This window comes from Vigna angularis, chromosome 4 (assembly GCF_016808095.1).
Source record: "Vigna angularis cultivar LongXiaoDou No.4 chromosome 4, ASM1680809v1, whole genome shotgun sequence".
NCBI lineage: Eukaryota > Viridiplantae > Streptophyta > Magnoliopsida > Fabales > Fabaceae > Vigna > Vigna angularis.
In genome coordinates this window covers 19,500,450-19,516,245 of record NC_068973.1, presented here as the reverse complement: position 1 = coordinate 19,516,245, position 15,796 = coordinate 19,500,450, and the positions used below count along the sequence as shown (strand labels likewise).

The 15,796-nt window shown below is 32.5% G+C and overlaps 1 protein-coding gene across 1 annotated transcript; it reads right to left on the bottom strand.

Annotated features, from left to right (window-relative positions):
• Nucleotides 1–3,102: 3,102 nt before the first annotated feature.
• On the bottom strand, nt 3,103–5,009 carry LOC108330986 (U-box domain-containing protein 26). Its single transcript, XM_017565589.2, has one exon. The coding sequence runs from the start codon at nt 4,438–4,440 to the stop codon at nt 3,262–3,264; it is 1,179 nt and encodes a 392-aa protein (XP_017421078.1). The 5' UTR covers nt 4,441–5,009; the 3' UTR covers nt 3,103–3,261.
• Nucleotides 5,010–15,796: the final 10,787 nt, after the last annotated feature.

Below are 15,796 nucleotides of genomic sequence, written 5' to 3'. Positions count from 1 at the left end.
CATCAACAACTTTACAAATATCTATTTCAATAATGTCTCAACATCCATAATAAAAAGATCCACCAAATCGTTAAAACTTAATGCACTATTCTCATTCAAGTAAAAAATCGCCTTCCTTATTTATTATTATTGGATCAAATTATTGTTCTCATCTAAATTTTTTTAGTAACGAGCTTAGGAATACAAAGAAACTAAATCCTTCATCGATCCTCCTAAAGTAGAAAGTAATATTCAAAATATAGATTTTGATAAAAATCAATATATACCTCTCAATCTGATTAACCCAACCATTATCAAGTAAACGATGAATACCTAAAAAAAATTAATAGAATGGATAAATGTAGTGTTCTTGTCTCCATAAATAAACCAATTCATTTTCCAAAAAAAAAAAAAGCTTCACATTCAATAGCAAAATCAAGTTCTTTCATAGCATGCTTTTCTTTTAAAAGAGTAAAGAATTCAACTTAGAAGATGTTAGTATTTGAAGCTGACACTGAAAATCACTCAAAGACTTCTTCTTAAAGACCAAATGGTAAACATTACCAAAAAAACAGTTTTACTCCGGTCTTTAAGACACAATTTTAATCTCTACAACTTTTTCTACAAAAGAAACATTGGGCAACCAGTTACTGAATCCTACCATGACTCTTTAATCATGACTCCTAAAGAAGACCTTTGCAACCTGGATGCAAAAGCCACGTCTTGAAAAATTTATTTATGTTTTGAGTAAATGGTACTTTGGAAGATGATTTCTAATATTAAAAAATATAATATTTAAAAATATTTTTTATTAGAAATATTATTTTAGAACGTGATTAATTTAGACTTTTTATTTTTAAAAAAACTTGTTCTCTAATGTAAATCAAACAACTTGTATAACATTTTAAAAAATCAGCAATATAATCCCATTGGATGGAAAAGTGCATGATTTTGTGCAGTTGAGTGTCCCAAGGATATATAATATAGAGAAAGAATTATTTAGGAATGGGATAAAGTTGGGAGTAAGTACAATCAATATCTCCTAAGTCTTTGGGCCTTTTACAAGGGACAGGACAAGGGGAGAAGGAGATTCCACACAACCTAAGTCCCATCAACTAGACATAGATGCTGTTGCCCATATGCATTGTTTTACAGTTATATTCACACAACCCTGTTTTGTCAATTTCCACATAACATTTTCATTTGGTTCGGTCAAGCACATGTGCTTCTCATTCTTTCTCTAAAAGATGCACCACACTCTTCACTAGGTGCCCAATCACCACCACTCTCATGCATTTCTATTTTTTATTTTCCTTTTGCCTCTTTCTTTGGTCAATATGCACCTATATTTATATCTTACCTGCCTCCTTGGAAAAAAGTGGTTCTCATGTTGGGTTCAATCAACACGAGGGTGGAACATGGAATCCAATTTTGATGGGTGAAAAAAATAAGAAAAAGAAGCCAAAAGATCACAAACCAAAGGCAAAATAAAAGGTGGAAAGAGAATTTGTCTTTTGAAATCATTTTAGTTGGTGCCTCCTATTCGTTCAACCCATATTCAAAAGGTGCATCATCACCCTCTACGTGCTTCGTATCATGGGGATGTGACTTCATTTTGTTTCTCAGATCATTAAAGTGTCTTCAACAGTGTTAGGTTAAGAGCCCTAGGTCTCAATACATCATCGCCCAAACAGATTTCCTATCATGTATCTAAACTCTCCTAGCTACTGTATCAACCATTTTCATTATCATCAATATCATTTATTATCAAACTCTTATTTCTTTAATAAATAAATTGTGAAAATTATATCATAGTTTATTTTGAAACTTTCTTTATCACATAAAAAATATTTTATATCACTTTATAAAATATAAAGACTAAATATGGTGTAATTTAATTTAAAAAGGAAATATATTTTTTTATAATAATTCATAAAAAATATATTTAACCTTTATATTTATGAATGTACAGTGTAAGTAGTAACTTGTGTGATTAATTAACCTGCTACCTGATTATATTATTCAATTTGTCAAATAATTTGAAAGTGGGCTCTTGTCACAATGGATTGATCAAACAAATCTCCTATGTCCTTTTTCAGTATATATAAAATCATTATATGCACCAATATAGTCAAAAAGTTACTCTATTCTTGTCAAATCAAACGCAATTTTTAACTTGATTATCATGACATTTTCCTTGATTATGTAGTCTAGATAGTTTGTATTGCAACTACTTTGAATCTAGTGTATTTTAATCATATAGTCGTATGTTTCGTTGTTATTTTAATTTTACCTAATACTGTCGATGTCATATATGATATCAGAAAAACTCAGGGACGGTGAATGTTAATAGTTATATGTTTTGCATTTTAATTTGGTCATTGCTGCAAGTGGCTATCTAAAATAATGATTTTTTCATTATATCTGAACAAAATATATATGTAATAATAAGAATATTTTTTTGTATTCGTAATGTTTGTTGCAATTGTGAAATTGAGAAAACAAAAAGAAACTCAAATTTGCATGACATGTTACATCAAGGACAGACACCTTTCGACCAAAAAATTACATTGCAACTAATATTTTTATATGATAGATACTCTTTATTCCAATAAAGTTATAGTAGCAAAAAACACTTGCACTGGTAGATAGAAAAAGATATCCAAAGGAAAAATCACTGTGGTAAGTGTAGTTTTCACCATGGTGGAGTTTGCAGAATCAATTCCACCAAACTAGGCCAAACATCGCATCATTGAGAATGGAGTCGTATATGGTACACAATTGCATCCACTTGCAGGATTTTTCACTGAAATGCTAATCATGTGTTTGATGTTCACTCTCTCTCTCTCTCTCTCTCTCTCTCTCTCTCTCTCTAGCCTGGATTGTGTTTATTGTTTAGGTGTTATATCTTACATATTGCAGCTTTAGTTGTTCATGATGAGAAAAGTTCTTCAAATCTAAGTCTATGTTAACAAGAGAACATCGAAGAATAAGCTGTTGATTAGTACCTCAGCTGAAATTCTTTCATCTGTTCCATCAAATGTAAGGTTGATAGGTTGCAATCAAACGTACCAATAAGATATTTTCAGTGGTGAATATCAGAGATAATATTGAGGCCAAAACTTAGTTTTAATTTTGCTGATGAAACTCAAAGATTACAAAGTATATGGGTACAAATACTGCACATATAGAAAACAAGATCTCCAAGAGCAATGAAATACTGATTATCATTATTATTATTATTATTATTATTATTAACATTTATGATTCACGTTTCACAATCTACAGCTGTTTTGGTTCCTCAATCCACTTTGATCTTAGCAACTTGAGCAGCATTCTTGCTTTTGTTTTAGTTTTGGGGCCACACTGACTCTGGAGAAGAAACAGCAACTGAGTCAAAACTCCAGCACCGATTGCTTCATCTCTTGCACGACCAAAATCTCGGCAAACAATTGCAAGTATCCCAACAGCACTCTCACTACACTCTTGATTACACACCCTGAAAACCATCTTCACCAAAGTTGCAACCCCATAAGGGTGATTCACTAGTGCCTCTTTAGCACTCTCTAGCACCAGAAGGTTCTTTATTATTGCCATCGCAAATGGGGCCAAGTTCTTCTGCCTTGTTTCACAACCTGAAATGTATATTATGACCCCATCAATTGCTCCTGCCCTCACCAAATTGTCACGGTTAGATTGCAAGGAACATAATGCTAACATGGCCTTAATTGCAACCTTAGAAACCTCACAACCTTGACGAACAAGTACCACAATTTCACGCACTAGTTTTTGAGAGTGTCCAAGCATGTGACATACCTCTTCTGTTTGTGGTGATGCCGTTGAATCTATAAGATGACAAAGACTAGTCTTAACCGAGCTGGTTCCCTTTTCAAATAGTAGCAGGAACGTTGTCAACTTAGACTCATCTTTGATCATATTTAGAGGCTCCATACTCACAAGAGGTAACAACTTTATAATGCAAGAAAGTGCTAGCTCCGTGAACTTCATGTGACAGTTTGTGAACTCGATGCCAAAAACAAGTTCCAAAAGTAGGGGCAAGAAACTCAGTTGATGGAAACAAGATTTTCTGAAGGAGCAATACTCATCAGAGAGAACTGTAATTTTCTCAAGTGCTTGGAGCTTGTTTTCCAATTGGGGGGATTCAAGGGTGTGCTTCAGTGCGGCTAAATAATCAATAGTAGCAGAGTTACCAAATTGGGGACCCAATTGGAGCCACTGATCGATCAAGTGGCGAAGAGTGTGGTTGGGAACAATGGATGGATCACGAAGCTTCTGCATTGTTACAGGGCATGTGAGATTTCCAGCAGAGAACCATTTCTCTATGCTTGATCTGTCATAGGTTTGGCCTGTGGACAAAGTTACTGGATCTTCGAACAAGTCCAAACTGATGGGGCATCTGAACAGGTGAGGAATGGTAATTTCAGTTTGGGCTTCGTTCATGGAAAGAAGCTGAATATTGTTCCCAAGACCAAAGAAAGAAGCAAACACTTGCAATTACCAAATGAATCCTATACTCAAGAAAGTGACAGAAAATTAAAGTGGTTTGGTTGTTCTGGAAATATGATGTTGGGGGCAGCTTAAAGTTTGAGGCTTTAGGTGTGGCCAATACAAGAGAAGCATTTGGAGGCACTAACTAGAACACTAATGCCATAAAGACGGTGTCAGAAAGTAGGATACTTTTTTTTCTGCTTTGTCTACTGAAAAAGCCTAGAGACAGCACAAGTTACTGACAAGAGGAAGAAACTTCAAACTTCAAACTTGAAACTAGAAAGTGGTGTGGAGAGGAGTGAGAAAAATGGAGCATTACTAACAGCAAGTGATGAGGGTAAAGAAAAATTAAAAAAAGGTGGGTACTTACTTACATTCCAAACTGGAGTCAGAACAGAAAGAAGAAGCTGAGTGTGAGAGAGTTTATTTAAGCCCTGCAGTGTGTGCCTGACAGAATAGACAGTGGAGAAAGAGAAAGAGCAAAAGTGCAATCTTACTTGGAAAAAACAGGAAAGAACACCACAAACACAGGTCCAAGAAACAGACCTTATCACATCTAATAATATAGAATAATTGTGGTAATGGTCCCCACCTTGCTCCTACCAATTCAGTCAAACTCACCCACCAAAAGGATAAATTATTGTTAATGTTTTTCAAGTTTGAATCACTTGTTAGGACCATGCCATAGGAGCCAACTCTCCACTATCAACAATACTTTTTTCATATTTGGATGTAAGAAAAAAAAATGAATAAATTACAACTTTTTTATTTTCATAAGATTTTTTTCACAAATTTAAGCAATTATCCCATTAATAATTTGAGTTTGGTTTTTATTGATTTAGGTGCATTTTTGTTTTGCTTTTCACTGTGTTTAACAGTGGGAAGGACTGTGTTTAATGCTAGTCATAAGGGTCATGAGAGGAGCAATAATAAGCAAAACCAGTGGATGAGCAGACAGCGTATGAAATTTATTACAACCTCAAATCAAATCGCATGAATGAAAGGAATATTCCATCTTCCATCAGCCTTCCATTTCACAGCGCTGTGAAAAATGGAAGCAGGTGAACCGTCAATTTGAGAGGGATAGAAATACAATATAGTGAGTGGCATGGTATGTTGGTGGACCCTCCTATCATAATTCCCTAATAGATCTTCGATTAAGGGTTATTGCACGTTCTCAAATTATGAACTCAAATCACACTTTCAACTCACCCCAAGTTGTTGTCCCCCTTACCCCTTATACTTCATTGCAAATTTTCAAAAAGATGGAAAAAAGGTTAAAGAGGTAGCTTCTCATAGAATCATTTCCTTTTTCTTTTTATTTCTCTTCTCAGTGGAGATTCAAAAAGTTTTCACTTTTAATAAAATAGTCAAAAGAGTTTTCTCCAAACTAAATTATAGTTTTGCACAACAGTTATATATGTCTACATCTATTTATTTAAAAAAAAAAAAAGAAAAACTCCACATAATGAAATCAATTATATCATTGTAAAACATTTTTTATCACGTGAGTAGGGAAAATATTTTTTTAATAATTTTTTTTTATAATTTTTTTACAAGTAGTAGTTTATGATTAGTTTTATTCAAATATTTTTTTTAAAATCAATTCAAACATATTAATAAAATAGTAAGATATGATCTATCATCAAAGTTATTATAAAAAGTTTTAACTACATAATTCTATGAATAAATATCACATGACAACATTAAATTAATTCTTTATTTTTCACTAAGATGTCATTGCATTTTTATATTTTTATTAATTTTTTAAAATATATAATTAAGGTGATTGTAATGTATTTATCTTATGATCAGATTTATCAATTAAGTAATTAAATGTTAATTAGGTGGATTTTGACTTTATATTATAATACAATTGATCACTAATTTTTATAAGGCAATATCTTTTTTCTTTTTTTTTCTGTATTTTTTTTTTATAAATATGGCGGTATTTCTTTATAATTGTAGTAGTCTTATACGATTGTTTTGTAATCACAGTAATTTTTTATAATTGACAAGGAAATGTTTATGTAATAGTAAAAGGGTTGCTTGAATAATTTGAGCACACTAAAATAAGAGGGTTACATGTAAGTATATAAAATAAAATAAGTTAAAATAATTTAATATCAAACAAATATAAATATATATATATATATATATATATATATATATATATATATATATATTCTTTTTATAATTAAGCATGTATAAGTTAAACTAATTTTTGTGATAGGTTAACTTATAAATAATTTCTTTTAGGAATGTGGACGTGAGTGAAACACATTATTGGATTATTATGTAAGAATACTAGGAGTCATGATAATGGTTACCGTTATTTTTATACTTAATTTTGATATTAAAAACACCCTTTGTGATTTAAAAACTATCTTGAACTCATGTTTTTGTTTTAGTTGTGTGAATAAGAGAGTTGAGGTTATACTTAATGATTTTATCACTAAATTCCCTTGATTTTGTAAGTTATTGGAATGATTTGAAAAAAGAGTTAAAGTACCAAATAGTTGGAATGCAGAAAAGTCAACCAAAGCGTAGAAAAGTCAACCAGAGTGCAGAAAAAGGACGTTGGGCGCAGAAAAAGGGCATTGAGCGCCAATTTCTTCTGTCTCACACCTGAGCACCACCGCTGAGCGTCAGTTTAGTGCTGCAACTACCGCTGGGCGCCCTTTTGGGGCGCTGAGCGCCGACGACGTGGGCTTGGACCTGTTTTCTGTTATTTTTATGTTCTATTTAAGGACTTGGATGTTCTAGGGTTCACATCTTTTGACAGAAAGAGGCGCAGAAACACTCTTTTCATCCCTCGAAGGCGGATTTTGGATGCGGAAGCTCCGATCTTCAACTTTTAGGGTTTTATCTTCCATTCTTTTCCATATTTTCATCTATATTCACCATGTCTATGGTGAACTAAACCTCCATTGTTGTTGGAGAAACGATGTAATCCTTTGAAACTCTCATGTTTTGAATTGATTTATATTATAAATGTTTTACTTCATTAATTGTTAGGGTTTTTCCTCTACGCTCTATGCATGCTTTGTTTAACTCATTCAATTGCATGATTATTGATTTTGTCAATATGGACACATATGGGGAAATCTAGAACTGGGGAAATTCTCCCAAAAGCAATATTACCTAGACATAGGGATAGGAGAGTTGGATGCCTTTAAGCTTCTATGCGAATGTAATGCATAATTAATTGCTAGGGATACAAGACATTGTGATCTAGTAATTAAGAGTAGGCTTTCTTCACCGAGACATCGGGTTTAAGGTAAATTAGAAAGTGGCATTAACATTAATGAAGAAGACGAATTCATAAATACATGAGAGTGGATAGGATAAGTCAGAAACCCCGACAATATAGTCATTCCATATTTTATACACCAATCACCTGTGCGTTCTTCAAGTCAATTGATCAATTCTTGCATTCATATTTATTTTCTACATGATAAACACCATGATTTTGCTTACAAGTCTTAATTAATCAAGAAACCACATGAATGTCTAGGCCTTGAGTCTCTTGGGAAACGATATTTGGTCTTACCATTTATTATTACTTGATACGATTCGGTATACTTGTCGGAGTGTTAACAAGTCACTTTTTAAAGAGTGGTAAGATATCCAAAATATAATATATATTTTTCCTATTGGATTGTCATATTTGTCTCGACAATTTTATAACAACTTTATTTATCTTTTCTAGTGTCTTGTGCTCTTTCATACTACTTTTAAATATCTTATCCTCTTAATTAGATGGAGTCACCCCTGTCTTAAATGACACCATTTTCATGTTGAAAATGTTGTATTATTTTGTGTTGTCTTACTTTGTTGAACATCTAATAACAAGTATCTAGTTGAAGCAAGCCAAAAAAAAGTCTAATGGTTTATGTTATTAGGTGGTTACTTCTCTTTAGTTAGTTAGGCTTTTAGTTTTTGTTATATAATTAGTTACATTATAACTAGTTTATATATATATATTCTATGTAATATATGATCATCCAGTTAGTCAAGGATTAGGCGGTCGATCATCTAACAAATGATCGACCGGTTCAGAACAGTTAATAATTGATAATTAATCGAAGCGATAACAGTTATTAATTGACAATTAATGAGAATAATAGTTAATATTGATTGAAAATTAATAGGAATAATGAAAGTCATTTATTAGTAATTAATAAATCAGACTTCTAATTATAAATATATGTCTCACGGAGGAGGTGAGGGAATTAATTGTAATTACTCATCTTTATTACAATATTATTATGCAAAGTCACTAACTTGAGCGTCGAAGTGTCTTTGACAACTACCTTCTCACATGGATTGAACAAGAAGGAGAGAGCGCACAACGTAACTTGGATGATGGAGGACCATCAGGAAATCCATCCGGTCTTTAGGACAACTTGGATTGCTTTGAGTAAAGAACCTCAACACCTTACCCGAAACATTTTGGCGTCTACCGTGGGGCTGAGTGGCATCCCCTGTAACAACAAGGAACCAGATGAGTGTTCGGTCTCAGCATCGCTACTTCGGTCAAGCCCCAAACTCTTGAGTGCTTCGACTCCCCCAACGATAACCTCTGCTTCTCTGTCACGGAAACTTGGGGGCGTCCTTACACACGACGATCTTGTTAGAATATGCGACATCAACCTCCTCAACAACGTCTTCGCTTGGTGGGCCCGCGTTGTCGCCAACATACTCGATTGCACCGATGTCGTCGCTAGGGTTGCATTCGAATCTGTTGGGCGACTTTTCCAAGAGTCCAGCTCCAAGCGCATGGGCATGCTTGTCGGCGACAAACTCGTCCCTATTGAGAACCTAATGAATAATCTACTTGGAGCTTCCTTTGAAGCAATTGTTAGTAGAATAAAAATCGTTTCTTGCCATCCAAAATCATTGGTGGCGGTGATTACACGGGTATTCAGTCCGCTGAAGATTCTAGACTCAAGGATGAATTATCTAATGAGCAAGCTGCCAAGAGACTCAAATTTGGTACAATGTCTGATGTTGCTATACTGGCTTCTCCTCCTCAATCATGGGATACTAAAGATGGTATGACGTCCCCCACACATAGAGGCAGCAGGTGATAAGAATAAACAACTGGTCAATATTGTACCCCAAAGTCCTAAAACAAGTACAACAACAAGACTACAAGAACCTATAGGCTTGAAGCACTCGATTCAATCATTAGTGCCTATAAATAGATACAAAATGGATGCATTTCGAATCATCCCACCTTTGCTAGTTGGTCTAACTATTGTTGTAGTTTTGAAGAAGCATTTCTCACCTTTTGGCGAACTTTCCTTCGTAGAGCTAGAAGACGTGCAAATAAATGATAATAGCCAACAAGAGGCTCATATAACTTTCACTACTCGTTGGGCAGCTGAGAGGGCATTTATTAATGGTAAATGTTGGAATGAACATAATTTGAAACTCATGTGGTTGACACCTACTATTTCTAGTAAAATGTGACCGGTGGTAAAGAACGATCTCTATCTGCTCCCTAGGAGCCCTTAGATTTAGATGATCATTCTAAAGAAGAATTAGGAAACTCTATGGACCAAGAAGTGATTGAATCGGATGACGAGAATAAAAATTGTGAAACTAGAAATGGTTTGGAGCTTGTGGAAATGGAACCAAATGAAGATCCCCAGTCTACCACAAAAGTTTCTTCTCCCAAACAATCACTCGAGGGGAGTGTCTGTTGAGGATCTACTAATGGTCAGATTTGTACAACAAGGGTATAGTCAAGCAAACCTTGGTCTCTCTCCCGCTCGGTCAGTTGGATCGAATATGTTTAGCCTTGTTAGGCTCCAACGGTTTGGCTCTCGTTTGAGCTTAACTAGGCACCTCAACCTTTATTTAGCGTATCCCGAGCGGTGCCTATTTCTATTGTCATGGTTAACGTCTTCATTTCTTCTGCAGGTCACAATGCATTAAACACTAATATCTTGGCCATAACACATCCTAATATGGATTCCTAATTTTGGTCTTCAAACGTTCAATCGAAGACCGATCGGTCTCGCCTTCTTGGCCATCCGGCCTTATCCTAAACTAGTTTGATATTAACTATCTAAATTTGTAAATGCATTGGTTTGATTGACTACACTTGTTTTGACCGTTCAATTTTGAATTGTTATTTTTCTTATGTGCAGATGACATGACCCTGCATACAAGCCACTTGACCAACTTTGAGCAACCAACCGATACGGAACATTTTTCAACTCCTATTGAGCCCTTCACAGGTGGTTAGGGAACATTTTTGAACTCCTGACTTACCTTCAACTAGCAGGTAGGGAATGTTTTTCAACTCCTGTTGAACCCTTCACATGTGGTCAGGAATGTTTTTCAACTCCTGACCTACCTTCAACCAACCAACAGGGAACATTTTTTTAACTCCTATTGAGCACTTCACAAGTGGTCAGGAAACGTTTTTCAACTCCTAACTTACCTTTAACCAATCGGCAGCGAACATTTTTGAACTCTAGTCGAGCCCTTCACAGGTGGTCATGGAACGTTTTTCAACTCCTGACTTACCTTCAACCAGCCGGCAGGGAACGTTTTTCAACTTCTGCCTTACTTGCAATGAGTGGTCAATGAAGCTCAGAATCTTGGTCAAACGTACAACAACATATAAAGACAAGGATCGAAGGTAAAATTAATCTGCATTGGAAGCAGACTACCTAAAACCCCTTCGCACATTATATCGTGCTCGGGCTTGGGGGGCTTATGTAATGTCTGAACACCCGGTTAGCTAAGGACCAAGCGATCGACCATATAACAAATGACCAACCTATCCGAAATAGTCAATAATTGATAATTAATTTGAGCAATAACAACTATTAATGGGTAGTTAATGAGAATAATAGTCATATATTATAAATTAATCAGAATAATGAAAGTCATTTATTGGTAATTAATGGGTCAGACCTAATGGTAATCTCATTCTAATATTTATAAATATATGTCTAACAGAGGAGGTGAGAGAATTCATTATGATTACTCATCTTTATTACAATACTATTATGTAAAGTCAGTGACTTAAGCGTCAAAGTGTCTTTGATAAGTACCTCTCACACAAATTGGACAATAAGGAGAGATAGAACGTACAACATAATTTGGATGATGGAGGATCATCAGAAAGTCCATCCAGTCTTTAGGACAGCTTGAAGTGCTTTGAGTAGAGGACCTGAACGCCTTACCTGAAACCCTCTAGCTTGACTAACAGTTAGTGAATTTGATTTATATGTGTTTGTATCATGCATATTAATTATCTATGTAGTTCTTTTTTTCATATATGCACAAATATGTAAACTATCTAATCATTGTATTCTATTATTGTATGTGTTCATAAAGAACAATTTTATAAATATATATCTTTCTTAAATGTTTTTATTCTATGTTCGTCAAAGTGTTTAGTGTTGTTCACACATTTTTATGTGATCTTATTGATTGGATACCTAATAAACTAGTATCAAAGATTCAATTACAATTTATTCCAAAGAATATGATTATGACATATAGGTGGCAACACAAATCACAAAATGGATAAGTTAACACAAATCACAAAATGAGTAAATTAGTAATTCAAAAGCTTCCATAACATAATATATAAAATTAGGTATAAGATTAATCTTTGTAGATAAAATTAGGTATAATATTTACCAACTATTCGTGAAGTCTTACATTCTCCCTTATATACTGATGAACCATCTTAGCCATTGATATCTTCTAAATAATCGAAAGAAAAAACACACTTCTTACGTTGATAAATTATTATTTATATTGTATCATGACCTCTACTAGACCTCAATAAATGACAAAATTCATAAAATTATTGTCCTACTGATAAATCTTCAATTGTTGTAACATAGATCCGATATCCAATTGTTACACAATCATAATAATTTAATGGGTTAAATATGTTTTTAGTCCCTTAAGTATCACACGATTTTGGGTTTCGTCCCTACTCGAAACTTTGATTGCTTTTAGTCCTCATAGTTTTGAAACTATTATAAATAGTCCCTAATTTTGGATGGCGTTAACTTTTGTTTGACGTGGCTAACGATCAGCCCACGTCTGATGTCAGGTATGAGTTTATTCTCTGTCGTGTTTTCTTTTCTTTTTATTCCAAATTTGCACACAAGACCTTAATTTCTTCAATGTTTACACTTCAACCCCTAACTTCTTTTCAAAATTTCATAATAGCCCCTGTTTGACCAGTTAGGTGCAGAGTTGACTCAGGTGAGTCTGTCTAGTGAAACCATGCCACATGCCAGTTCACTCTTTACCCAAAATTAGGGTTTTGAATTGAGCACCAGGAAAGAAGTTGCGCCTACGCCGTCATGGCAAGAACACAAGAGTGGGTTGCTCTCTGATGGAGCCCGACTTGCTTCACTGCGGAGCAGAATTGATATGGAGGCGGTTAGATGGCGCGAGTTGTTGCGCAAATCTCCCTTAGGTCTGGAGGTTGATGACTTATGAGAATAGGGATAGTGGCTTTGTGATGGGTTTTGTGTGTCTTTGGCTTCTTGGTTTGATTCCTGCAGGTTTGTGGAGGTTGACGCGCTAGCTTGCACGAGGTGGTCCGGTGAAGATGAAACCGCCATCTGGTGGCTCTGGGTTTCTCTCTCGACGATGACGCCGCGATTTGAAGGAGATGACGATAGCGCTTCTGCTCGGGGTTTGCAGGTGGTTGGCTTAGGGTTTTTGTGGCGGCATGAATGCTAGGTGGTGGCGACCTTGCGTTGGAGGTTCAACGACGATTTGGGTTTCGCCTTCTGTGTTTCTATACGTTGCGAGATGGCTGCCAATGACTTAATCTCATTGCGGTGTTCCTTCTGAACCCTAATTGCAGTATTCCTTCTGAAGTGTAAACATTGAAGAAATTAGGGGCTTGTGTGCAAATTTGGAATAAAAAGAAAAGAAAACATGGCAGAGAATAAACTCATACTTAGCATCAAACGTGAGCTGGCCTTTAGCCAAGTCAAACAAAAGTTAACGTCATCCAAAATTAGGGACTATTTATAACAGTTTCAAAACTATAACGACTAAAAACAATCAAAGTTTCGAGTAGGGACTAAACCCAAAATCGTGTGATACTTAAGGGAGTAAAACATATTTAACCCTAATTTAAGTCTATTTTATTTCAGATTTATATTTTCGTATTTTAAATGTTTTATGTTAGTTAGAAGTTGTGAATTTATTACACGACTTTTTCAATTTGGTTTATACTTTTTTTTGTAATTTTTATGTTAATTTGATTAAAATATTTATCTTTTTAGCACTTTTCAAATTTTATATAATCATGCTTTTCTAATTTTGTGATATTTATTTAAATAATTTAATTTTTTTAATTTTGTTTTTAATTATTATTTTTTGAATAATTTGATTAATATATTTAAATCTATTAAATTTGTGTAAATATTTTTTATTTTAATATATATTTTTAATATTTTTATTAATAAATTAAAAAATTAAAAGTAAAACTATTTTTTACTTCTTTACTTTTTAATTTTTAACTTTTTTTATACAAATATTTTTATTTTATTTATTTTTAAGTAATATGGTTCTTAATTTTATTTAATGCTTATTTATTCTTATTTTAAAAACTTTATTAATCAAATTATTAAAGAATTAATTTAAAATAAACAAAAATGAAAAATAAATTAATTTATTTAAATAAATATCTTAAAATTAAAAAGATAATTGTATATATATTTGGAAAAACACTGAAAAAAATTCCATTGATGAAATTGGTGTAAATATTTTTTAGGAAAATAAAATTAAAAAAGAAAAAGGTAAAATCAATATTTTTGAAAATCATATGAAGTTGTGGAATTACTTCGTTACTTTTAAAATAAAATAAAATAAAAAATATTTCAATATATTTTTAATTCTTAATTATGAAATTAAAATTCATCAATATATTTTAATACCAAACTTGAAAAAGAAATTGTTAAAAATAAGTACGATTTCAATAATAATAAAAAATTGAAGTAATGAATTTGAAACACGATTACAGTTTTAACTTAAAATTGTAGTGATTAAACACCATTTTTTTATTTTTTATTTAGATTAAATTTTTTTATTTCTTAATTTTTAATAAAAAATAAAATTAACTTTTTTTGAAATTTTATCCAATTTAATTTTTCAATTTTAAAAATATGTAAATTTAATCTTTTTAACCAAATTTTGTTAAATTTATTTGATAGTTCAAATACATCTCATAGTATTTGAATTGTTACATTGTTTAATATTTTTTTCTCAATGTTAATGGAAAAACACTTTCAAAACTTCAAATAAATTTAATAAAATTTAATTAAAAAGAGTAAATGGGATTAAACTAATCTAAAATTTTCAAAAGAGACTAATTTCAATTTTAACTAAAATTCAATAGACTAAAATCATATTTAATATTTTTATTTTAAATAATATTTTTCAAAAGACAATTCAATTATTTTTGTAATTTAAAAAAAAAACTGCTCATATCCATAAATTTTGGAAAGAATTACACCAATTTTGTAATGATCTCATAAAATTAAATGGTTATAACTGTGTAAAAATTTAAATCGTTAATGATAGCTACAAATTTTATAATAATAAAAAAATGAATATATTTAAAATAGGATTTCTAAAGTGGTAAAAAACAACGGTACTCCTTTACTTTGAAGTCGTGTTCATTAAACACGATTTACTTATTTCTGTTTTTATCCATATCCGTAAATGTTGCTAAAATTTTCGTAAATTAACCTCTATTTTGTTTCGCGCAATTGTAAAACAGCCATATCTTGCGTACAGATTATTGATAGTTTTTTACCATATTAATAATAATTATTTTGTTTGTCCAAGATATCAAACCATTGCGTAACGAATAGGCAACAACAATGTGGAAAAAGAATTCTTTATTTATTACGTCTTTTTCATACTACTTTTATGAAAAGTGATACATCATTAAACATTTAAAAAACTAAAAAAATATTAAAATGAAAAAAATTCGATGATAAAAGTAAGAGAATGATAGTAATTGAATGATAAAATACAAAGCGAAGTATATATCAATTAAAATAAGTTTAGTTAAATAACTTAGAATACAATTCAAAGTATCCTTTCTCTATATATATAGATATGATTTTGTCAAATTTTAAGATTTTTTTTAAGGAAAATACTATTAAAGGACAAATTTCATGGTTCCTAAACACGTGATTTATGATTACAGTTCAGAAACCACCACAAAAGTGGAGCATTCACGGGGGCTGAAACCACTGCCAAAAGCAATGATGGTGGCCATAATAAATAAAAC

What these genes read in the sequence shown, in the direction of transcription:
- LOC108330986 (XM_017565589.2), bottom strand. Translation starts at nt 4,440, where the DNA reads ATGAACGAAGCCCAAACTGAAATTACCATTCCTCACCTGTTCAGATGC.